Raw genomic sequence first — 24775 nt, forward strand, 5'->3', positions numbered from 1 at the left:
ACTTAGTGAGACCCTGTTTCCAAATAAAATATAAAATAGGTCTGGGAGTATATAGCTTGGAGGTAGAAAGCCTCTGGGTTCCACCCCCAGTACCAAAAAAGACAAGCTAATTAATTAAGCTGGGTGTGGTGGCGCATACTTGTAAACTCCAGTGCTTGGGAGGCTGAGACAGGAGGATTGCACAGCAACGTAGTGAGACCCTATTTCCGAATAAAGTATAAAACAGGTCTGGGAGTATAGCCTGAAGGTAGAAAAGCACCTGGGCTCTACTTCCAATACCCCCCCACACCCAAAACAAGACAAGCTAATTAACATGTAAACTTTAGAAAATTAATCTTTTTTTATTCCATATATACGTGAAAAGGAATTTTCTAAGCACTCAATCCTAATTTTTCCAGTAAGAAGTGGGTTCCTTTGGGAAAGCTGAGTCAACTTTTATATTTATTCTCTTAATTTAAGAAAATATTTATGATATGATACAATATGCTGATATAAGAAAACACAGAATTACTTACGTATTATAGCTATGAATATAAATCTTATGAGCTGTCATCTGTTGTAGTGAAAAAACATGAATTATCATTCGATGAAGTATATCACTAGTTTCTGCAAAAAACTGGTCAAACCCCCAACACTTTTCCTGATCTGCTTCAAGGATGTTTGCAAGAACAGGGGTAAGCAGAACTTGAAGACCCCTAAAATAGTAGTGAAAAAAGTTACTTGAAGAACTAATGTCATATTCTATCTAGGTACAAAATGATAATATTTACCAACAAATTGAAGGAATTACTATTACTACTATGAATATCTATTATTGAAAATGGTTGGGACCAGAAGTGTTTCAGATTCCACACTACTTTAGATTTAGGAATATTTGCATATACATCATGAGATATCTTTGAGATGGGAACTAAGTCCAAACAATTTATTTGTATTTCACATATACATTACACAAAGATTCTGAATGTAACTATATAGTTTTTTTTAAAGCATACCTGTGTTTTGACTATGACTCATTACATGAGGTTAAGTATGAAATTTTCACCTGTGTCATGCTGACATTAAAAATTATGGATTTTGGAAAGTATACCTGACTATGTTATTACTTTTATAAGAAAATTAAAATCTAGCCAGGTGTGGTGGTGCATGCATGTAATCCCAGCATTCAGGAGGCTGAGATGGGAGGATCCAGGTTTGTGGCCAACCTCAGCTACTTAGTGAGGCCCTCTGCAACTCAGACCGTTTCAAAATAAAGAATAAAAAATAGGCCAGGCGTGGTGGCGCATGCTTGTAATCCCCACCCTTGGGAGGCAGAGACAGTAGGATTGTGCAGGTTCAAAGCCACCTTGCTGGCTTAACAGACCCTGTTTCCAAGTTAAAAAAAAAAAAGGTCTGAGAGTGTAGCCCGGAGGTAGAAGGGTTTCTAGGAACCCCAGTACCACCAAACCAAACCAAACCAAACCAAACCAAACCAAGCCAAACCAAACCAAAAACAACCCAACAACAACAACAAAACCCCAAACAAACAAACAAAAAAATAGGGCTGGAGGGTGTAGCTCAGAGGTAGAATGCCACGGGGTTCCATCCCTAGTATTGCAAAACAAACAAACAAACGAAAAAAAAAAAAAAACCAAATCTGCCAATGTTTCAGAATTAGGGAGTATAGTATTTTCATGCTATCTTTTATTGATTACTCTTTGATTCTTTTCATGTTAAATTTCCTCATTTTAAGCTGAGCATACTGGTGCATTCTTGTAATCCCAGTACTTGGGAGACTGAGACAGGAGGATCGAAGGTTCATGAGCAACCTCTGCTGCTTAATGAGGCCTTCCTGCAATTTGGTGAGACCTCGTTTCAAAATAAAGAATAAAAACTAGAGGCTGAGCATGGCAGCACAAGCTTGTAATCCCAGCATTTGAGAGGCTGAGACAGGAGGATCTCAGTTCACAGACAGCCTCAGGTACTTAGTGAGGCCCTTTGCAATTCAGTGAGACTCTGTTTCAAAATAAAGAATAAAAAAATCAGGCTGTGGGTGCAGCTCGGAGGTAGAATGCCCCTGGGTTCCATCCCTAGCACCACAAAAATAAAAGAGAAAGAGAAAGAGAAAGAGAAAGAGAGAGAGAGAGAGAGAGAGAGAGAGAGAGAGAGAGAGAGAGAATGAGAATATCCTCATTTCCCCAAATATATCATCTATATACATGGCTATCTAGATGAGATTAGTTGATTAGAACCAGAGGGTCATGAGGATAATGGTTATGAGGATAATTTTCCCAGGCTAGCCTCAAACTTGGAATCCTCCTGTCTTAGCATCCCAAATACTGGGATTACAAGAATGCATAGGTGATACTATAGTCTTGAGTAGTATTCCCACACGGGGTAGAATTCTAAGACTAATTTGCAATCTCAAAAAATATATGTCCTGGGGAAATTATTTATAAAGTTCAGAATAAATTTTTTATTACTACAAATAGCTAAAATCACATACCTTAACAATATCTAATTAATATCAAGCTACACTTAAGTATTTGTGATTTTAGGCAACAAAGATTTAAAGCACCAAAATGCAAATGATGAGAATTAGGTGTGCTATACTCACCGAGAAAGACTACAAGAAACAGGCATGTCTCCGCTCCAATCAATTGGCCCATTTTCTGCTTTCTGTACTCCAGATATCGCACCAGAAGGCTTTCCAGTGATTATTTTATACCTTGGAAGAAATACAAGCAGAATGAAACAATTAATTTATTACTGCACTGTCTATTAATGGGCTTTGCAAAAGTATTTCCTCAATTGCACCTACAATTATCTACTAGACGAAACTTTGTGATTGATGGTCACAGGATCCATAAAACAATCAAAATACTTTGAATCTGACTGACTGAAGTAGAATAGTGGTTGTATGATTATTTATATATGCCATAATTAATTTTCATTTGGGATCTCAGAGTGCCATTTACAGCATCTTGATGTTCACAACAAAAATATTAATTTTTCCATCTGAAAAAATGGAGCAAACACAAAAAAAGTTATGTCACAGTATATCTCTAGAGCATGAAACAGTTTCTAATCCTTCTACTCATATTATCCAAAGGCATAGTCAACTGGATATAAAATTAAGGCAAACGAACAAGAATATTCTTTAAAAAATAAAACTATACAAAGCACAGTATCAGAAAAATTTTGCATATTGAAAAAATATACAAATATAAGAACAGATGTATATACCAAAATTTTAAGCCAAATTCAATGCGATACCTGATGAAGGTGATAAAAATAAATCTTTAAAAAATAAAACTATACAAAGCACAGTATCAGAAAAATTTTGCATATTGAAAAAATATACAAACATAAGAACAGATGTATATACCAAAATTTTAAGCCAAATTCAATGCGATACCTGATGAAGGTGATAAAAATAAACTAGAGATGGAGATGGATGGGGAAGCAAAATAATACCACACTAACACAGCAAGACAACAAAAGCAGCCTTTTAGGTTTCAGAACTTTCTTAAAAAAAAAAAAAAAAAAAAAAAAAACCCTAAAAATAGAAGAGAAATATCAGAGCACTTTGGGCCTTTAAGGAATACCTTCACCTACATAAAATGTAAAACTTAACACTGCAGATACAGTTTACAGATATTATTTGTAAACTTAATGTCTAAATAAATGTGAAAAAATTAACACATTTTTTAAAGTACAACTAATCAGCACAATTGATTTAGACTATTTCCTGCTTCCTCAGTAGAAGCAGCCATAATTTCTGCCATAAGAAATAATGGAACCCAGGAGCATTCTACCTCTGAGCTACACTCCCAGCCCAATTTTTTATTCTTTATTTGGAAACAAGGTCTCACTGACTTGCAAAGGGCCTCAGCTATGAGTGAGGCTCTTAGCAACTTAGTGAGACCTTGTTTCCAAATAAAGTATAAAATAGGTCTGGGAGTATAGCCTGGAGGTAGAAAAGCCCTTGTTAGGCACAATTTATGTTTAGTGAGAAGAGTATAAACTTTGTTCACGAAGAGATTATTATTATGATTTTTTTTTGTGATACTGAGAATGGAACCCAGGAGCATACTACCTCTGAGTTACATCCCTAGCCCTATTGTATTTTTATTTTAAAACAGGGGTTTCACTTAAGTTGCAGAGGGCGTAAGTTGCTGAGGCTGGTCTTGAATCTGCAAACCTCCTGTCTCAGCCTCCCAAGTACTGGGATTCTAGGTGTGTGCCACCACATCTGGCTTTCATGAGGAAATTTTATAAAAAGAGCATTGCTACAAAGCAGGCTCAGGCTGATGTGATTCCAAAATTAGTGCTCTTGGTGGATGTCTTCCATGCACATATGTACTGTCCACAATGGAAAATTTCAAGTACCAAAGTTATAACAAAAGTCATTGTACCATCTGAATCTGTTTTACTTCCTCAAATTAACAAATAAAAAATGCTTCTTCCTCAATTTTCTGAGATAAAATTAGATAAAAGATAATAATTTTACAGTGAAGATTAAGTCACATGTGTTTTTAAAAGGCAGAGTCAAATATATAAGGGTCTAACAAATATGTTAAAATGAAAAATGATTGCACAGGAAGGCTGTCTATGCATCATCCTAAAATACTCACTACACAAAAAGTGCATAGTTTTATGTGTATGTGGGCTGGCTGTTGCTTGTAAAGTAAGGTCATTCACTAACTTTTCTTAAAAACACAGTGCATGAGCCGGGCATGGTGGCGCACACTTACAATCCCCACACTTGGGAGGCTGAGACAGGAGGATTGTTGCACAGGTTTGAAGCCAGCCTCAGCTACTTAGTGAGGCTCTCAGCAACTTAGTAAGACCCTGTTTCCAAATAAAATATAAATAGGTCTGGGAGTATAGCCTGGAGGTAGAAAGCCCCTGGGTTCCATCCCCAGAACAAACAAACAAACAAACAAACAAACTCGCAGTGCATAAATGAACTATCATTAAATAAACTTCACATCTAGAAAATCTCTTTTTACCTTGATTATTTGTTTTTTAATAAGTGATTTTGTACACCAACTATTTCCCAATAATATACAGCACATAAATGTATACATTATGCATTCAGTCCCTCTTCCAAACCTTCAAAGCCATAAAAATTTAATATTACAAGATTCCCAAATGTTATTTTGAAAATGGTAAAAGAGATCAGTGCAGGATAAGAAGAATTTGTTTTAGATCTGGTAATGGATCTAGTACTTCACAAAATTCTATTTTTTTTTTTTAGTTGTATGAGAGAAAATGCTGACAAGTACACAAAGACATAAACAAAAAAAGTGTGCTGAAATAAGATTCTGAAAGTGGTATGCTTTTATGATGAACCAAAGATTGGACATCATTTATATTTTGTATATAAGATGTTTAAGTATGATATGGAAATTTATAACTATATACTTTTCTAAAGCTTCATTCTTACATTAAAAATATGTAACTTAATATATCAGAAATGACTGCGGTATCAATTTTCATTAGCTGGGCATGGTCACGGCACATGATCGCAATCCCAGTACTTGGGAGGCTAAGACAGGAGGATCATTAGTGTCCACCTCTAACAGGTAGTGAAACAAAATAATATATACAGATACAAAAAATTATTTATTTTAGATGGAGAAACCACTTACATCACTTCTTTATTCCTGCGAGGCCCTTCAAATGGTCTAAATGGTAGTGATCCAGTAGCTGCATGGTAAAATGTTACCCCAATGCTCCAAAGGTCAACTGTTGCTCCGTATTTTTTCTGATGATCTTTTCTTAGTACTGCTCTCTCATACATATCAGGATGCTAAGAAAACAAGAAAAAGATTAAAAAAACTATGAACTTATAGCCTATTGCGTTACACAAAAAAGGGCACTCAATGTCTAGAATTTCTATCGTACTTTCCTAATAATTTCATGCTTTCATTCTCAAAAGACTATTTTATGCCTTCCCCTCAAACTTTAGTATCACCTCCTCTGACTCTTCATTTTGATGACGTCACTCCATGCTTCAAAGAGGAATCAGAGCTAGGCGTGGTGGTGCACGCTGGTAATTCCCACGCTTGGGACGCTGAAAAAGGAGGATCTTGCACAGGTTCGAAGCCACCCTCAGCTACTGAGTGAGGCTCTCAATAACTTAGTGAGACCCTGTTTCCAAATAAAATATAAAATAGGTCTGGGAGTATAGCCCGGAGGTAGATAGCCTCTGGGTTCCACACCCAGCACCACCATAAAAAAAAAAAAAAAGGAATCAGAAAAAATCAGATCAACACTTCTTTACTGAATACCAACCTACCTGAAACTGTCCATTTGTAAGACTTACTTTTCAGTTACAAGAAAATTTCTATTTGTACTGTGAAGACCATATTTTCCAGAAAATATGGAAAATATTTATTCCATATTTTATTCCAGAAAATAATTCTTGTAATTATCCCTTCTATTTTTGCATCAATTTTCCCCGCTCCACTTGATCATTATTTCTATTTTTTGGTATTGTGGATTGAACCCATGGAAGTTTTACCTCTAAGTCACATGCTTAGCCCTATTTTTATTTTTTACTTTAATTTTTTTTACTTTTAAAAAAATTTTTATTGGTACATTATACTCACACATCATACTGGGGTAAAAAACTTGTATGTACATACATGTACACATCACTGATTTAACCCCTACCCAATTCCCACCCCATTCCCTCTCCATCCTTCCTTCCCTTGCTTGGCTTAGTGGTTGACTTCGATATGTTTAAGTACATTGTGTGTTTTAGAGAATTTCCTTCTTCTCCCCTCCCATCCCCTCATTTAGGTTGTCTTGTTTGCTCCTCTATAGGATTTCCTTTTTCATCTAGAGTCCCTATGACCCATTTCCCCTTAGCTTTCACATATTAGGGAAAGCATCTGATTTCTTATTTTTTGTGACTGACTAATCTCACTTAGCATAATGTCCTCCAGTTCCATCCATTTCCCTGAAAATGATGTAATTCAGTTTTTTTTAATGGCTGAGTAAAATTCCATTGTGTACATATCCCACGGTTTTGTAATCCATTCATCTGTTGATGGACATCTTGGCTGGTTCCACAGTTTGGCTATGGTGAATTGTGCAGCTATGAACATAGATACACATGCATTAGTTTGGCAGTTTGGTTGCCTTTCTTTTGGGTAGATACCCAGAAGTGGTATTGCTGGATCAAATGGTAGATTTGTTTCCATTCTTCTGAGGATTCTCCATACTGCTTTCCAAAGTGATTGCACTAATTTGCAATCCCACCAACAATGTCTTAGAGTTCCTACTTCTCCACATCCTCTCCAGCATTTGTTGTTGTTTGTGTTTTGAACGACTGCCATTCTAGTTGGCGTTAGATGAAATCTCAGGGTAGTTTTGATTTGCATCTCTCTGATTGCCAATGATGTTGAACATTTCTTCATCCATTTATTGGCAATTTGAATTTCTTCTTTCGGGAAGTGTCTATTTAGTTCACTTGCCCATTTGGCTATTGGATGATGTGTTTTTTTAGTGTTGAGTTTCTTGAGTTCTCTGTATATTCTGGATATTAGTCCTCTATCAGAGGTGTAGGTGGCAAAAATCTTCTCCCATTCTGTTGGCTCTCGATTGAGGTTCTTGACTATTTCCTTTGCTGAACAGAGCTCTTCAGTTTCATGCAATCCCACATTGATTCGCCTTTTAATTTGTTGTGCCTTTGGAGTCGTATTGAAAAAGTGTTTATCTGTGCCTATGTGTTGCAGTATTGGACCTATGCCCTCTTTAAGGAGCTTCAACGTCTCTGGTTTGATTTTCAGTTCTTTGATCCATCTTGAATTGACTCTTGGGCAGGGTGAGAAAGTGGGATTAATTTCCAATTTTCTGCATATGGTCAACCAGTTTGGCCAACATCATTTGTTGAACAGGCTTTTTTTCAGTGTATGTTTTTGGCCCCTTTGTCAAAAATCAATTGGCTGAAAGTGTGTGGACTTGTTTCTGGGTCTTCTATTCTGCTCCATTGGTCTATATATCTATTTTTGTGCCAGTACCATGCTGTTTTTATTACAATGGCTTTGTAGTATAGTTTAAAGTCAGGTATTGTGATTCTTCCTGCATGGTTTTTGTTGTTGAGAACTACTTTGGCTATTCTGGGCTTTTTGTTATTCCAAATAAACTTAACGACTGATTTTTCTATGTCTGTGAGGAATGATCTTGGTAGTTTAATGGGCATTGCGTTGAATCTGTAGATCACTTTTGGAAGGATGGCCATTTTAATGATATTTATTCTGCCAATCCATGAACATGGAAGATCTTTCCATCTTCTAAGATCTTCTTCAATTTCTTTTTTCAATGTTTTATAATTTTCTTTGTAGAGATCTTTTACCTCCTTGGTTAAGTTTATTCCTAAGTATTTTATTTTTTTGTGGGAGATCCTGAGTGGAAGTGTTTTCTGAATTTTTTTTTCAGTGGATTTATGGTTGGTATACAGGAAAGCTTCTGATTTTTTGAGATTGATTTTGTATCCAGACACTTTGCTGAATTTGTTGATCAGTTCTATAAGAGTTTGATTTATGAAAGAAGCTGCACCTATGTTTGGGACATATGTGTTGATTATTGTTATTTCCTCTTGCTGGTTATTCCTTTTACCAGTAAAACATGATCTTCTCTGTGTCTTCTAATAAGTTTGGGTTTGAAGTCTAACTTGTCTGATATCATAGTTGCTATTCCTGCTTGCCTTCGAGTTCTGTTAGCAAGAAATACCTTGCTCCAGCCCTTTACCTTGAGTTTGTTCCTGTCTTTACTTGTCAGGTGTGTTTCTTGTAAGCAGTAGATGGATGGATTCTGGTTTTTAATCCATTTTGCCACTTTATGTCTTTTTATTGGGGAGTTGAGGCCATTTACATTTATTGTGATTATTGAGAGATAATTTTTAATTCCTAACATGTTAAGATTTTATTCCTGTTTGAGATACTGTTTATTCTTCTTTGCTTAGTTGTCTGCTGGATGGAAAATCTTGTTTCTTTGGTTCTGGCATGTATTACCTATTTCTTCTTTGTAGTTAATCTCCCTTAGTATTTTCTCTAGCGCTGGTTTTGAAGACATAAATTCCTTCAGTTTCTGTTTGTCATGGAGCTTCTTATTTCCCCATCTAATTTGATAGTTTTGCTGGGTAGGAAATTTTTGGCTGGAAATTGTTTTTTTTTCAGAGTCTGGAATATGTTACTCCAAGCCCTTCTGGCTTTCATGAAGTCTGGAGTGATTCTGATTGGTTTGCCTCTGAATGTCACTTGGCTTTTTTTTTTTTGTCTTTAAGATTCTTTCCTTGGCTTCCATATTGGTCATTTTGACAATTATGTGGCATGGCAAACCTCTTCTCTGATCCTGTCTAAAAGGAGTTCTATAAGTTTCCTGGACCTGTGTATCGACCTCTTGCTCTATGTTTGGAAAATTTTCTGCTATTACTTCCTTGAAGAGATTGTTGATCCCTTTGGTTTCACCTTCTTTTCCCTCCTCTATTCTGATTATTCTTATGTTAGCTCTCTTAAAATGGGCCCATATTTCTTCAATGTCAAATTCCTGCTGTCAGATTTTTTTTTTTCTAAATTATAAACTATGTGTCCGTTTTGGAGTGATCATCTTCTAGGAGCAAGATTCTATTCTCCATGTGGTCTAATCAATTGTTTATAGTCTGAATTGAGGCCTTTACTTCAATGATTGCATCCCTTATTTCTTTTAAACTCTTTCTACATTCTTTTCGAAGGTCCTCTATTATTTCTACAGTTATATTCCTTTTTTGATCTTCTGGAGATCTCTGAATTTCTGTGTTATCAGGTTCTGATGTTGCGGGGTTGTGGGCGTTCATTGCTCCATTGTTTTTCCTCTTTCCCATGATTTCAGAAGTTTGTGCCTTCTGTGGGTTCTTCCCTGGGTCACTACAACTTCACTTAGGGTGCTCTGCATCTCGAGTCTGTGGCAATCTCAGCTGCCACTACTCCTTTACTGGACTGTATCGCAAAGTCTCAGACCCAGGGAGTTGACTGAGGCTGTGCGAGACCATAGGGGGTGCCAGGCTGGGTGTTTTCCCATGGGGAGCTGCGACTAGGGTGTGGTATCTCTGCCACTGCTACTCCTTCACTGGATTGAACTGCGAAATCTCAGACCCAGGGAGATTGTCAGAGCTACTCAAGTCCCTGGGGGTGCAGTACTGGGATTTCTCTTTTAGGGGTCACAATTTCACTTACAGTTTTTGAGTGCGCTGATCTGGAGCTGTCATAGGTGTGGTGAAATTGACGCTGCCGCTGGCAATATGGCGCTGCTGCCATGCCCTCGGCCGTGAGGTTGGCGTATTTCTTTTCTGGTTTTGAGCTCTGTTCTGAGTCCCTGGAGGGCGTGATGAGTTTGGCCACTGGGATTTTTAGACGTTCTTTGCACTGAAAAAGCTGCTGAATTACTCCCAAACGATCCGCAGCTGCTCACTTCAGCTCCTTGTTTACATTTCTTCTCTGGAGCCTGGTGGGTTCTAGAGTGTGCTGATCTGGAGCTGTCGCGGGTGTGGTGAACTTGCTGCTGCTGGAAATAATATAGCGCAGCTGTTGCGCTATCGGCCGGGAGGCTGGTGTATTCTTTTCTGGTTTTGAGCTCCGTTCTGAGTCCGTTTCTTTTCTGGAGCCTGTCCTGTAAGACAAGATGGTGCCGGTGTAGCTCTGCCACCTCAATGTAGGCTGGTTTCTTTTTTGGTCTCTGTTTGTTCTTCTAGTCTTCTTTTTCTCTGTCCCTTGTATTTAGTTTTTATTTCTCTGCTGATGGTGTTTTCTGGCTATGAAAAGTGCTTATTTTGTGGTAATAGAGATCGATTGTTAGTGTGACTCATAAACACTGCTTTTCTCGGTCGCCATCTTCCTGGAAGTCCTATTTTTATTTTTTAGTTTGAAACAGGGTCTCACTAGGTTGGTGAGTCTCACTACATTGTCAAGGCTATTCTTGAATTTGAGATCCTCCTGACTTAGCCTTCTAAGTACTGGAATTACAAGTGTGCGCCACTACACTTGGCTTCTTTCTTTCTTTCTTTCTTTCTTTCTTTCTCTATCTATCTATCTATCTATCTATCTATCTATCTATCTATCTATCTATCTACCTGTGGTACTGGGGGTGGAACCCAGAGGCTTTCTACCCCCAGGCTATACTCCGAGACCTATTTTTTATATTTTATTTGGAAACAGGGTCTCACTAAATTGCTGAGGGCTTCACTAAGTAGCTGAGGCTGGGTTCAAACCTGTGTAATCCTCCTGTCTCAGCCTCCCAAGCGTGGGGAATGCAAGCGTGTGCCACCATGCCTGGCCTTTATTTTTGAGGTACTGGGGATTGAACTTAGAGGCACTCTGCCTTCAAGCTACACCCTTAGCCCTATTTTTTAGTCTTTATTTTGAAACACTTAAGTTGCAGAGGGCCTCACTAAATAGCTAAGGCTGGCTGTGAACTTAGATCCTCCTTTCTTAGTCTACCCAAATACAAGGATTACAAGCGTGCACCACCATGCCTGCCTAAAACGTTTTTTTTTTTTTTCTTTCTGGTACTGAGGACTGAATCAGTGTCTCACCTATGCTGATCAGGCATTCTGTTTTATGGCTCATCTACATCCTTTGTTTCTTTCTTATCCTTTAGGTAAATAATACACCACCCGTGCAGTTGCTTACACCCCAGAACCTATCAAGTGGCTTGGTTTCTTTTCCTCTTTCCTCACATTCAATCCATCAGATCTAGTTCTAGGAACTCTGAAATGAAAACTAAACTCTCTAGAATTAGTTCAGAGGACTAGCTTGACTACATGCTGTAGGGACCTACATATGTAGCTGGTCTGAATCTAAACACATGTCCTTAAGCACAGAAGACATTACTCCAGATTTGCCAACAATAGTTAGGTCTTCTAAGAATAGTTTAGGAGAGCCGGGTGTGGTGCTGTATCCCTGTAATCCCAGTACTTGGGAGGCTAAAACAGGAGGATTAAAGGTTAATGGCCAGCCTCAGCTACTTAGGCCCTCTGTAACTTAGTGAGACCCTGTTTCAAATTAAACAATAAAAAAACAGGGCTGGGGGTGTAGCTCAGAGGTAGAATGGCCCTGGTTTCAATCCCCAGGACCACATACACACACAGTAAAAAAAAGGAAAAAAAAAAAAAAAAAGGTTTAGGAGCTTAGAGATGCAGATATTTAGCTCTGCAAAAAATACTAGTGGCCACCTAGAGACAGCCTCCTAACATGTGCCTTTATGGAAATTATGCACTGGCACTTTGAAAATTATTGGGCTAAAGCTTCAATAACATATTATGGACCAAACTAGAGTTATTGCCCAAATCAAAATAAACTCTTACAACATTGTGGGAGTTGTCTAATGCTCAGGGGAATGGGAAACCATGCAAGAAACACTACTGGGAGTGGCTTTCTTTTGGTGGTGGCAGTATTGGTAACTGAATCTATGGGTGCTCTACCACTGCACTACAACTCCAGCCCCTTTTTTATTTTGACATGTGATCTTACTGAGTTGCTCAGGCTGGCCTCAAACTTGGGAGGCGGAGGCAGGAAGATCTCAAGTTTGAAGCCAGACTTGGCAACTTTGTGAGAACATTCTCAAAATAAAAAAAAGATAAGATGGTTGGGGCTATAGCTTTGTAGCTCAGTGATAGAGTGCTCCTGGGTTCCATCCCTAGTACTGCCAAAAATAAATAAAAATGAAATAAAAGAAAAAAAAATGGAGAAAGGATACTGGTATTTCGCGAGCAGGCATCTTGCACTATAGGTGACAATTCCAAAAAATACTCTTATTATCTTGAACTATGTTCAGATATCCTGCCAGGTATTTATGCAAGTGAGAAATCTATTTCTAACTCAGTTTTATATATAACAAAGTATTTTCATGTAATTTTCTCAGAAATGTATGTATTCAAATCAGCGTTCTTTAGATACTTTACCAAGAATTGTTCACTATTTTGGAAAAACCATGCCAGTGAAAATGTCATGACTTATGAAAGGCGATTCACTAATATAAGCCACCACTGCACTTGTATTCAACATGAAATTACATACATGTAATTATGACTACTTATGACTACTTAATTTGTTTGCTAGTGAAGTTAAATACCTATTCAACTTTTATTTATTTATTGGTACTGAGGATTGAATCCAAGGGCATTCTACCTCTGAGCTATATCCTTGGCCCTTTTTATTTTTTTAAATTTTGGAACAGGGTCACTAAATTGCTGAGGTTAGCCTCGTCAACCTGCAATCCTGTAGCCTCCTAAGTACTAGGATTACAGGCATGCACCGTGATGCCCACCTGAAGGATCTTTTCTTAAGTATTTCAAATCTTATGAAATTTATACAAATACACCTATATAACCTTTTCAACTACAGAGGTATTCTAGCTTCCTAGTATTTTTAAATTAGGTATTCATAGAGGTATTTAATATTTTGTGGGTTTCAAACAATTGTTCTCTCAACCTTTGTCTTTTTTTGTGGCACTGGGGATTGAACCCAGGGGCATTCTACTTCTGAACTACACTCCCAGCCTTTTTTTTTTTTTTTTTTTTAAGTTTTAAACAGGGTCTTGCTAAGTTAATGAGAGCCTCACTATTTGCTGAGGCTACTCTTTTTTTTTGCGAGTCTGGGGATGGAACCCAGGGGCATTCAACCTCCGAGCTATACACCCCCTGCCCTAGTTTTTATTCTTTATTTTGAAACTGGGTCTCACTGAGTTGCAGAGGGCCTCACTGAGTAGCTGAGGCTGTCCGCGAACTGCGATCCTCCAGGTTTCAGCCTCCCGAATGCTGGGATTACAAGCGTGCGCCACCACGCTCGGCTTGAGGCTACTCTTGAAACTGCAATCCTTTCCTGTCTCAGTCTCCTGCATTCTGGGGTTACAAGTGTGCACCATTATGTTCAGTCCTCTTGGTCTTTAAGTAACCAAGTTATCCTGAATAGAATCTTCTGTTTCAGAAATAAATGAATTTTGCTCAGGGAAGAGTACTTAACAAGTCTGTAATGCATTACTGCTCTGATCCAAAAATGGGAGCTTTTACTAGTTAGATGCTTAAGTGCACAGATGGCTTTTATTTCAACATAGATTCATGGCATGAATAAAATTAAAGGATCTGAGGGTGTTACAAAACTTCTAAGGAAAAAAAAATATATATATATATAATTTTTTTTTGTGGTACTAGGGATTGAACTTAGGGACATTCTACCCCTGAGCTACATCCCCAGCCCTATTTTATATTTTAGTTTGAAACGGACTCTCACTAAGTTGTGGAGGGCTTCACTATGTAGCTGAGTCTGGCCAAAAACTTACGATCTTCCTGTCTCAGCCTCCCAACTACTGGGATTACAAGCATGCGCCACCATGCCTGGCTTCCAAGAATTTTTAACAGAAAACTATAAGTTCCCTGAAGAACCAATACCGAATTCCATTCTTATGCAAACTCTTTAGAGTAGAAGATTCTATTTTTGTCATAAAAGTTATATACAACATTTTATAAATGGTAAATTGGTTGAACAATTATCTGATTTTTTCTGTAAGATATCTAATTTTTTTTCCCCCCCGATGGTACTGGGGGTGGGACCCAGGGGCTTTCTACCTCCAGGCTATACGCCCAGATCTATTTTATACTTTTTATTTGGAAACAGAGTCTCACTAAGTTGCTGAGGCTGGCTTTGAACCTATGCGATCCTCCTGTCTCAGCCTCCCAAACACAGGGATTACAAGTGTGCACCACCTCTCCTGGCTAAGATATCTAACTTTTAAAACAAAATGATTAGGATACATAACTTACCAAATATTCTTCTGTACCATAAAGAGAAACAAATTGCTCGTCATCTTCTAATTCTCTAGCTGCACCAAAATCTGTGAGTTTGTACACAGACTGTCCATCTTCCCCTATGACACGCATGATATTTCCTGGCTTTATATCACGGTGCACTATGCCATTCTCTCGAAGATGATTCATTCCACCCACTTTTGAAATAAATATAAAACAAAGAAAATCATAATGTAGTTATCTATGTATACATTTATGTCTCAAATTAATTGATATAATACATTCATATTTATTAAAACTTAATATATGCTTCTCTATAATTTAGTGCAAAGTTATTTTACTCAAAGTAATTGATAGTCTATGCACAGACCCATCTCCTATTTAGTTATAAGGGCTTTTTTTGGTGGTGGTACTGGGGATTGAACCCAGAGGACCAAAGGTTATTCTACCTCTTAGCTACATCCCCCATCTGAATTTCTTATTTGGAAACAGGGTCTTGCTAGGTTGCTAAGAGCCTCACTAAGTCCTGAAGTTTTGAACCTGCAATCCTCCTTGTCTCAGACTCCCAAGTACTGAGAAGACAGGCGTGAGCCACCACACCTAGCTTTATAAGGAGTTTTGGAAGAAGAATTAATAAGAATATGAATTAATATGGTTTAAGCAGGAATGCAATCTCTCTTTAACAGTATCAGGAAAATGTAAAAAAATGGCATTTATGTATATGATTTCCTTCCTGAATTACTTTTGGTTATATACATACACACACACACACACACACACACACACACACACACACACACACACACACATATATATAATGTATCTTAAGAATAATGAAAATTCCCAGAAATACATTAATCTTTCACTACAGGTTTACATTTCTTTAACTTGGGAGAAAATCCATAAAAATTAAACTGAGCTCCATATGTAAAATAGAAAAAGAAACAAATAGAGCTAACATCAGACTTGTTTCCATAAAAATGTATTTTCCATATGCTCAAAACTATTGCATAAAGCCCATTTTCTTTTTTTTTTATCTTTTTAAGGACAAAGGCGGTTAGCCAATGCTGAAATTAACCTTTTTTTTTTTTTCCCCCAGTACTGGGGATGGAACCCGGAGGCATTCTACCTCCAGGCTACACTCCTAGCCCTATTTTATAATTTATTTGGAAACGGGGTCTCACTAAGTTGCCGAGAGGCTCACTAATTAGCTGAGGTTGGCTTTGAACCTGCGCAATCCTCCTGTCTCAGCCTCCCAAGTGCTGGGATTACAAGCGTGTGCCACCACGTCAGGCTAAAATTAAGTTTTTTTATTTTTTGTGGTGCTAGAGATTGAACCCAGGGGAATTCTACCCCTTACACCCCCAGCCTGATTTTTTTTTTCATTTTGAAAGAGGGTCTAAGTTGCAGAGGGCCTTACTAAGTAGTTGAGGCTGGCTTTGAACCTGGATCCTCAAGTCTCAACCTTCTAATTTTTTGGATTACAGATGTGCACCACAACACCCAGCTAATTAAGCTGTTTTGGCTGACAGGAAATGTTGCTGAGAAAAGACATTTATTTGATAACTGACTATTCAAATTCAACATGTGAAAATAAGTTTAGGGACCCTAATATTTAATTATTAAAACTCATGGCTATCAATATTCTTAAAGTGGCACCAACTATCTGTAATTTCTATTTAATTAAATAGGCTATAGCATATTAGTAATTGTGTTTCTCTCTTGTTTAATTCTCATTTAAACGGTCTCATACTCTGCTTCCAGGGTCAAGTTTAAGAATTCCCATTAATTTTAATGTGGGAATGAATTAATTTTCATTACCTTTTCCTAAATTATGAGACTCATTTCCTTGGTTGCCATTTTTTATTTTTCCTTTGTGGTATTAGAGATTGAACACAGAGTCACTCTACCTCCGAGTTTACATGTCTAGCCCTATTTTTTCCCTTTATTTTGAAACAAGGTCTCACTAAATTGTAGAGGGCCTACATATCTGAGGCTGGCTACAAACCTGTGATCCTCCTGTCTCGGACTCCCAAGTACTGGGATTATATATGTGTGTCACCATGCCCAGCTGCCACATATTTTTAACAGGTTACTAAGATAATAACTTATATATAGCATTCATCATTTTAAATGGCACAATTCAGTAATTTTTAGTATAGTCAGAGTTGTAAAACTGTCATCACTAATTTCAGAACATTTTTTTTGTGTGTGTATGTTTCTGGGGATTGAACCCAGGATCATTCTACCTCAGAGCTATACTTCCAGCCCGATTTTTTATTCTTTAATTTGAAACAGGGTCTTACTAAGTCGCAGAATGCCTCACTAAGTAGCTGAGGCTGGCTGCGAACCGAGATCCTTCTCAGCCTCCCAAGTACTGAGATTACAAGCATGCACTACCACGCCCGGCATTTATCATGCTCAAAATAAAAAACCCATTTCTATCATGCCAAAAGAAAGTTCACACCCTATTGCAACCACTCCCCAACTTTCCTTCCCAACAACCAATAATCTGTTTTCTGCCTATACTAAACATTTTACCTAAATGAAGTCATAATATTGTGAGGTTTTGTGTTTTGTTTCTTCTGTTTTTTTTTTTTTTTTTTTTTGTTGTTGTTGCTTTTTTGTTTTTTGTGGTACTGGGGTTCCTGGAAACCTTTCTATTTCCGGGCTATACTCCCAGACCTATTTTTTATATTTTTTTAAATTTGGAAACAGGTCTCCTAAGCCAGCAAGGCTGGCTTCGAACTTGTGCGATCCTCCTGTCTCTGCCTCCCAAGTGTGGGGATTATAAGTGTGCGCCACCATGCCCAGCATGTTTGGCTTCTTTTACTGAGCATGTTTTCAGGGTTAATCCACATTTTAGAATGCACCGCGTTACTTCTTTTTTTGCCTGTGTGGTACTGGGGATGAAACCCAGGGACATTCTAACTCCGAGAGGCACCCCAGCCCTATTTTTTTTTAATTCTTTTTATTTTTGAAAAGGGTCTGAGTTGCAAAAGGCCTCACTAAGTAGCTGAGGCTCTCCTCAAACTGAGGTCCTTCTGTCTCAGCCTTTCAAATGCTGGGATTACAAGCGTGTGCCACCACACCTAGCTCTCATTTCTTTTCTTAATCCAGCGGTATTCTACCTCTGAGCTATACTCCCAGCCCTATTTTTTATTACTTATTTTGAAATGGTCTCACTAAGTTGCAGAGGGCCTAAGTACCTGAGACTGGCCACAAACCTATAATCTTCCTGTCTCAGTCTCTCAAGTACTGGGATTACAAGCTTGTGCCACTATGCTTGGCTTTCACTATTTCATTTCTTTGTATGAGTGAATAAAACTTCATTGTATGTTTATACCAGTGTTTATCCATCCTTCTGATAGACATTTGAGCTGTTGCTATTTTATGGCTATTACAAATAATGCTGCTATGTACACAGATGTATAAGTTTTGGTGTGGATATGTTTTTAATTATTTTGGGTATATACCTGGCAGATTTGCTGGGTCATGGTAATTCTATATTTAAATACTGAGGAACTGCCAGACCGTTTTCCAAAGTGGCTATATCATTTTACAATCCTACTAGTCCTGTGAGGATTCCAATTTTTTTTAACTTCCTTTCAACATTTGCTTTTGTCTTTTTGATTTTAGCTCCCTAGTGGGTACCAAGTGCTATTTTATTGTGGATTTGATTTGAATAGCCCTATCAACTAATGATGTTGAGTATTTTTATATTATTTTCAAATTTTTATTTTTGGAGAAAAGTATGTTCAAATCATTTGGCCATTTTAAAGTTGGGTTTGTCTTTCTATTGTTGAGTTGTCTGAATAACTATTCTTCCCTGTGATTTGTAACATTTTCTTTCATCCTATGGGGGTTGTCTTTTCACTCATTTGTTGACTTTTGGAGTTTTTGTTTTGTTTTGTTTTGTTTTTGCAGTACCAGGAATTGAACCGAGAGGCATTTTACCTCCGAGATACACCCCAGTCCTATTTCTTATTATTTTGAAATGGTTTCACTAAGTTGCAGAGGGCCTCACTAGGTAGCCGAGGCTGGCCACAAACCCGCAACCCTCTCATCTCAGCCTCTCAAATACTGGGATTACAAGCTTGCACCACCATGCCTGGCTTGGAGCAGTTTTTAATGTTGATAAAGTCTGATTTATCTATTTTTTCCTTTTTGGCACTTGTGCTTTTGGAGACATATCTAAGGAAGTACTGCATAATGGTCTTTTATTTTGAATAATAAAATTAATTTTTAAAAATCTATGTCACTAAATTACATATATAAAATCATAAAAATAAATAAACATACCCACATCTCGTAAAACAATTAAAAATTCTGATTCTGGTAGTCCATAGGCATTAGATGGCTCTTCTAAAACAGTGTATAAACTTCCACATGGACAAAATTCCATAATGAGTACTTTATGTCTTGTCGTTGTCTGAAAAAAAAATCATTGGTTGGGAATCAATATGAAAAATAAGCTTTGATTACATGGCAATACTTTCTGATTTATTTCATTTAGCTTTTAATATTTTATATTTTCTACTGGGGATTGAACCCAGGGGTGCTTTACCACTGAGCTGTATCTCTAGCTCTTTCTGAGACAGTCTTCCTAATTTGCTGAGGCTACCTCAGAACCTGCAATCCCCCTACCTCAACCTCTGGAAAACTGGAATTAGAGGTATGTACCACTGTGCCTTGTTATTTGATTTCATTTAAATGTAGGATTTGAGCCGGGCGTGGTGGCGCACACTTGTAATCCCAGCATTCGGGAGGCTGAGATCGGAGGATCGCGTTACGCAGACAGCCTCAGCTACTTAGTAAGGCCCTCTGCAACTCAGTGAGATCTGGCTTCAAAATAAGGAATAAAAAATAGGGCAGGGGGTGTAGCTCAGAGGTCGAATGCCCCTGGGTTCCATCCCCAGACCCCCACCCCCCAAAAAAACCCTACAAGTAGGATTTGCTACAGTGATGAGGGCACTTCCAATTGCTTCACCTAGAATCCACTGAAATATCTGTTGGCTGCATATAAATAAAAATCAACACCTTCTAAGTTTCCTATTGTGTAAGAAAGTTAGATTTGTTTCTGAAGAAAAACCAGTAAAAACTAGCTAAATTTGAACTATAAAAATATTGCTTTAATTATAATGGTTCTATTAAATTGTCTTTACTTATGCACAGTAGTACATTTGGAACAATAGTCTTCTAAAAAAATCTTTTATAACATTTGAAATTCTTCTGTGACACAGCATTTCATTTTAAGGAATGAAGTTTTATTTTTTTGTTGTTGTTGTTTTTTAAATGAGGTAGTGGGATTTGAACCCAGGGGCATCCTACCTCCAAGCTATTCCCCCTATTTTATTTTCATTCTGAAATGGTTTCACTAGGTTGCTGAGAATATTACTACTTGCTGAGACTGTCCTTGAACCTGCGATCCTCCTGTCTCAGCCTCCCAAGTACTGGGATTACAAACATGCATCACCATGCCCAGCTCTGAATTTCTTATATTACATTACATATTTCAGGCATGGTGGCATATTTGTAATCCCAGTACTTGGGAGGCTGAGATAGTAGGACTGCAAGTTCATAGTAACTAGTAACTTAGCGAGGCCCCCACAACTTAGTGGGACCCTGTTTAAAATAATCAAATAGGGCCGGGTTTTGTGGTGCACACTTGTAATCCCAGCATTTGGGAAGCTGAGAAAGGAAGATTGCCGTTCACGGACAGCCTCAGCTACTTAGAGGCCCTTTGCAACTCAGTGAGACCCTGGTTCAAAATAAAGAGCAAAAAATAGGGCTGGGGGTGTAGCTTGAAAGTAGAATGCCCCTGGGTTCCATCCCCAGCATCACCAAAAAAAAAAAAAAAAAAAAAAAAAAAAATCAATTAGGGCTGGGGGTATAGCTTAAAGGTAGAATCCCCCTGGGTTCAATCCTCAGTAACACACACACACACACACACACACACACACACACACACACACACACGCATATTGTTAAGTATTTTTTATTCTTGCTTAACTATTGTGTAGCAACCAATTCACTTTATCCAAGAAGTCTGGCTTTTGTCCTAAGTTATTGAGATTTTTGGTTACTGAAATGCCCTGTCTGAAAAAAAAAATGTATGTAAGTATACATGCATATGTATATATAAACATATATATATTTATCCTCCTTTCTCAGCCTCCCAAGACTTGGAATTATAGATATGTCACCACAATTAGCAAAGAAGTATTTTTGATCCTCTGGATAGTCCAACAGTGTGGTTGATGATGGAGGCTTTAGGACCTATCAGTTCTGACCTCTAGAGGAAATGGGAACTACAAGAATTAGTCCAAACCTATAGAAGGGAATAGAGACTAAAGGTCAGCCAAGAAGGCAATATGTGACAGACGTAATAAAAAGTCGGCATCGTTCCAGGCTGGTCATCAAAAGTCAATACTAGTTGAGTAAGGTGGCTCATGCCTGTAATCCCAGTACTTGGGAGGCTGAGACAGGAGGATCGTAGGTTTATAGCCAGCCTCAGCAACTTAGTAAGATCCTTAGAAACCCTGTTTCAAAATAAAAAATAAGAAAAGGCTGAAAAGCCTGGAGGTTTAGCTCAGAGGTAGAGTGTCCCTGGGTTCAATCCCCAGTACCAAAAAACAAGCAAGCAAAAAACAAACAGAAAAACAATGCCAGAAGGGTAATGTGTCCGTGAAGACGAGGAAATTATGTTTGGAACCATCTCACACTCTAGCCTGTGTCTCCCTTTGGCTGTAACATTTTGTGATAATAAAATGTTAAGTATAGCACTTTCCTGTATTCTGTGAATCATTTTACATCCTAGAAAATTACCAAATTTGAAGAATATTATGGGAACTTCCAAATTTGTAGCTAACTTGTTTGAAGTGAGTAAGTAGCCTTCAGTAATCCTGAATTTGAGGCTGGAAACTTAAAAGTGAGGGGCAGTTTTGTGGGAATTGTGCTCTCTTTGTAACTTGCCAGATATCTCTGTAGTTGGTGTCAGAAGTCTTGGATAAACTTGGCAGTCTGGAAGGCTTACCTTGAGTCTGGCTAACTCTGGGTAACTAGCCAGGATTCCATCCCACAATCTAATTTGTTAAAAAAATTTTTTTTCTTCAAAAAATAGGAGACAGGGTCTTGGCCTCAAATGCACAATTCTCTTGCTGTAGCCTCCTAAACAGCTGGGACTACAAGCGTGTACCACTGCATCTAGCTTGACTTATTCAAATGTTGTAACTAGTTTTATTATAGAGCACCAGCTGACGTGTTTAATGTAGAAAACTACAATTTATATTTGATTAATTCCTAAGAAATCACTAAAAATGAAATCAGTAGGATAAGGAGTAAAATTACCAAACATTTTCAACAGGAATGATTTTACTGATTTCTTATGTCTAAAGGATTAAAATAGATTTTGCTCCTAACAACATTCTTACTTTTGCTATTCCTCCCTATAATCAAATATTTTATAACTAGACTTTACATATCAATCTCTTTCGCTAGGCTTTTTATTCTTTTACATAGGCTTCTCTCTACTGAATTTCTCTTTGTTCTTTTTGTAATTATGTCAACCTCAGTTTTTCCTTTTTTTCCTTTAGTAATAATACAAATTCTTATGCAATTTTTTTTCGGATTTCATTTTTATGATACTCTGTTTCTATTGCTCTATCCATTCACGAATCCTTGGGGATAAGACTATTTCATTGAATGAGCCCTACACCTCATTTTCACCAGTTTTCCTTTTTTAAGTTAGATCGCATCTTTTGAATCCTAACCACAATAAACATGATGACAAGATTAATTAAAGCTTGCCTACTCACCTCTTCTTCAATAGCAAATAATTTGACAATATTCTTGTGATTAAGTTTTTTTAACACTTCAAATTCTCTCATTTGAACATCAACTGGGCGAAGAAAGCTTATGTTATTAAACACTTTGATAGCAAATAAATCACCAGTTTTCTAAAAAAAAAAAAAAGAGAGAAAAGAAAAGTACCATTAGTCCTACCATAGCAATTTATATTTTTCATAGAACACCATTAATCCTTCAGGAAAAGGTAATTCATACTAGGACTCCTGTTTCAATTAAAATGAAACAATCAATTGTTCAAAATTTCTTTCAAGCTGTACATTTTGGAGTTTTGAAAGGCTATTTTCTTTAATGTTATAAATAAAACTTACACTATGATATGCTAGGGCAAGGGTAGTTATTTACATCAGAAGATAAAAGTTCTTCTAACTGTGCAAATGAGATCATCTTTGGGATAAGAAACTGAAAGTGATACTCTAAGGTTTCTCCGTGGCCTAATACTTTTAAAGTAATCAAAACAGGAATAAAATGATTGAAAACTACATTCTACGCATACAAAATTTTTATTAAAAATTAATGTGATTAACTCTTCCTGTCTGTGAGCGCTTGTGCATGGGCAGGGGCTGGAGAAGTGAGGTTAAAGTGGACTTCCTGGTGGGATCATAGCATGGCTGCCAAGGAAGAGCTGAAGGCTGTTCCTTCACAGACTAGCTCTAGAGGAAGAAGGGCATGTCCTCTCCTCTACTCTTGTACTGCAGCACTGCACTCTCTCATGGCCCACTGGAGCGGATCACATGCAGCATTACAATGCACAGCTGTAGCTGGGAGAGAACCTAGCATACATAAGGTACTGGCATCAATCCCCAGCACCAAAAAACCCCTTAAATTTCAGTTAATATCACACTTGCATGTTCATATTAACTTTTCCTTCTTTCTTTCTTTTTTTACTTTGCAGGTCTGGGGATGGTACCCAGGGGCATTTGACCTCTGAGCTACAACCCCTGCCCTATTTTTTATTCTTTATTTTTATTTATTCATTTATTTAGATTGATTTATTTATTTTTTAGTACTGGGGATGGAACCTGGGGGCCTTCTACCTCCGGGTTATACTCCTAACCTATTTTTTTTTTTTTTTGGGTCTGGGGCTGGAACCCAGAGGCATTTGACCTTAGAGCTACAACCCCTGCCCAATTTTTTTATTCTTTCTTTCTTTTTTTTTTTTTAAACTTTTTTTTTTTTTTTTTTTTTGCGGGTCTGGGGATGGAACCCAGGGGCATCTGGCCTCCGAGCTACACCCCCTGCCCTATTTTTTTTTATTATTTTGAAACAGGGTTTCACTAAGTTGCAGAGGGCCTCACTGAGTAGCTGAGGCTGTCCGCAAACTGTGATTCTCCAGTCTCAGCCTCCCAAATGCTGGGATTACAAGCATGCGCCACCATGCCCGGCTTTATTCTTTATTTTTGGAACAGGGTCTCACTGAGTTGTGAAGGGCCTCACTAAGTAGCTGAGGCTGTCTGCAAACCGCGATCCTCTGGTCTCAGCCTCCGGAATGCTGGAATTACAAGCGTGCGCTACCAGGCCCAGCTTCCTCCTAACCTATTTTAATTTTATTTGAAAACAGGGTCTCATTAAGTTGCTGAGAGCCTTACTGAGAAGCTGAGGCTAGATTTGAACCTGCGAGATCCTCCTGTCTCAACCTCTCAAGTACTGGGATTACAAGCATGCACCACCATGCCTGGCTTTTTATTTTTTATTTTGAAAATGGGTCTAAGTTGCGGAGGGCCTCACTAAGTAGCTGAGGCTGGCCAATGAACCTCAATCCTCCGGTCTCAGCCTCTCAAATGTTGGGATTTCAAGCGTGTGCCACCACACCTGGCTTTAACCTTTCTTTATGATGCTCTTCCAGACCCACCCAGTTCCTAACCAGCAAACCTCCGCCTAATGGCCAGTCTAGATTCTTTTATATCTAGCCTTACTTTTTCCTCATTTATCTGTGGTTGAACTTCTTTGGAGCAAGTGTAAAGATCATCTCTTTGTGCTAGGGTTCAGGCAAGCCCTGCTTAAAGATATGCTGTGGCTCTCTTAAGTGTCAGAACCCTGTACTGTTTCTGCTTTGGAGCCCTGAGTTTTCCACAGATTTACCACTTAAGCAACTATCCTCCCTCATCCCAGAACTGCATGATCTTTTCCTTTAAA

General features: G+C 37.9%; 1 protein-coding gene across 1 annotated transcript in view; it reads right to left on the bottom strand.

Annotated features, from left to right (window-relative positions):
• TBK1 (TANK binding kinase 1) overlaps positions 1 to 24775 on the bottom strand; it is a gene marked incomplete at its 3' end in the record, with an annotated part of 53282 nt that overhangs the window by 24992 nt on the left and 3515 nt on the right. Inside the window, exons 2-7 of the mRNA XM_080706461.1 lie at positions 22591 to 22731; positions 19076 to 19205; positions 14789 to 14970; positions 5637 to 5797; positions 2597 to 2707; positions 516 to 695 (exon numbers count right to left, since the gene is read on the bottom strand). Coding sequence (XP_080562587.1) covers positions 516 to 695; positions 2597 to 2707; positions 5637 to 5797; positions 14789 to 14970; positions 19076 to 19205; positions 22591 to 22731 — 905 coding nt within the window. The remainder of the gene's footprint in view (positions 1 to 515; positions 696 to 2596; positions 2708 to 5636; positions 5798 to 14788; positions 14971 to 19075; positions 19206 to 22590; positions 22732 to 24775) is intronic.

This window comes from Muscardinus avellanarius, assembly GCF_963383645.1.
Source record: "Muscardinus avellanarius genome assembly, chromosome: 11".
Lineage (NCBI taxonomy): Eukaryota > Metazoa > Chordata > Mammalia > Rodentia > Gliridae > Muscardinus > Muscardinus avellanarius.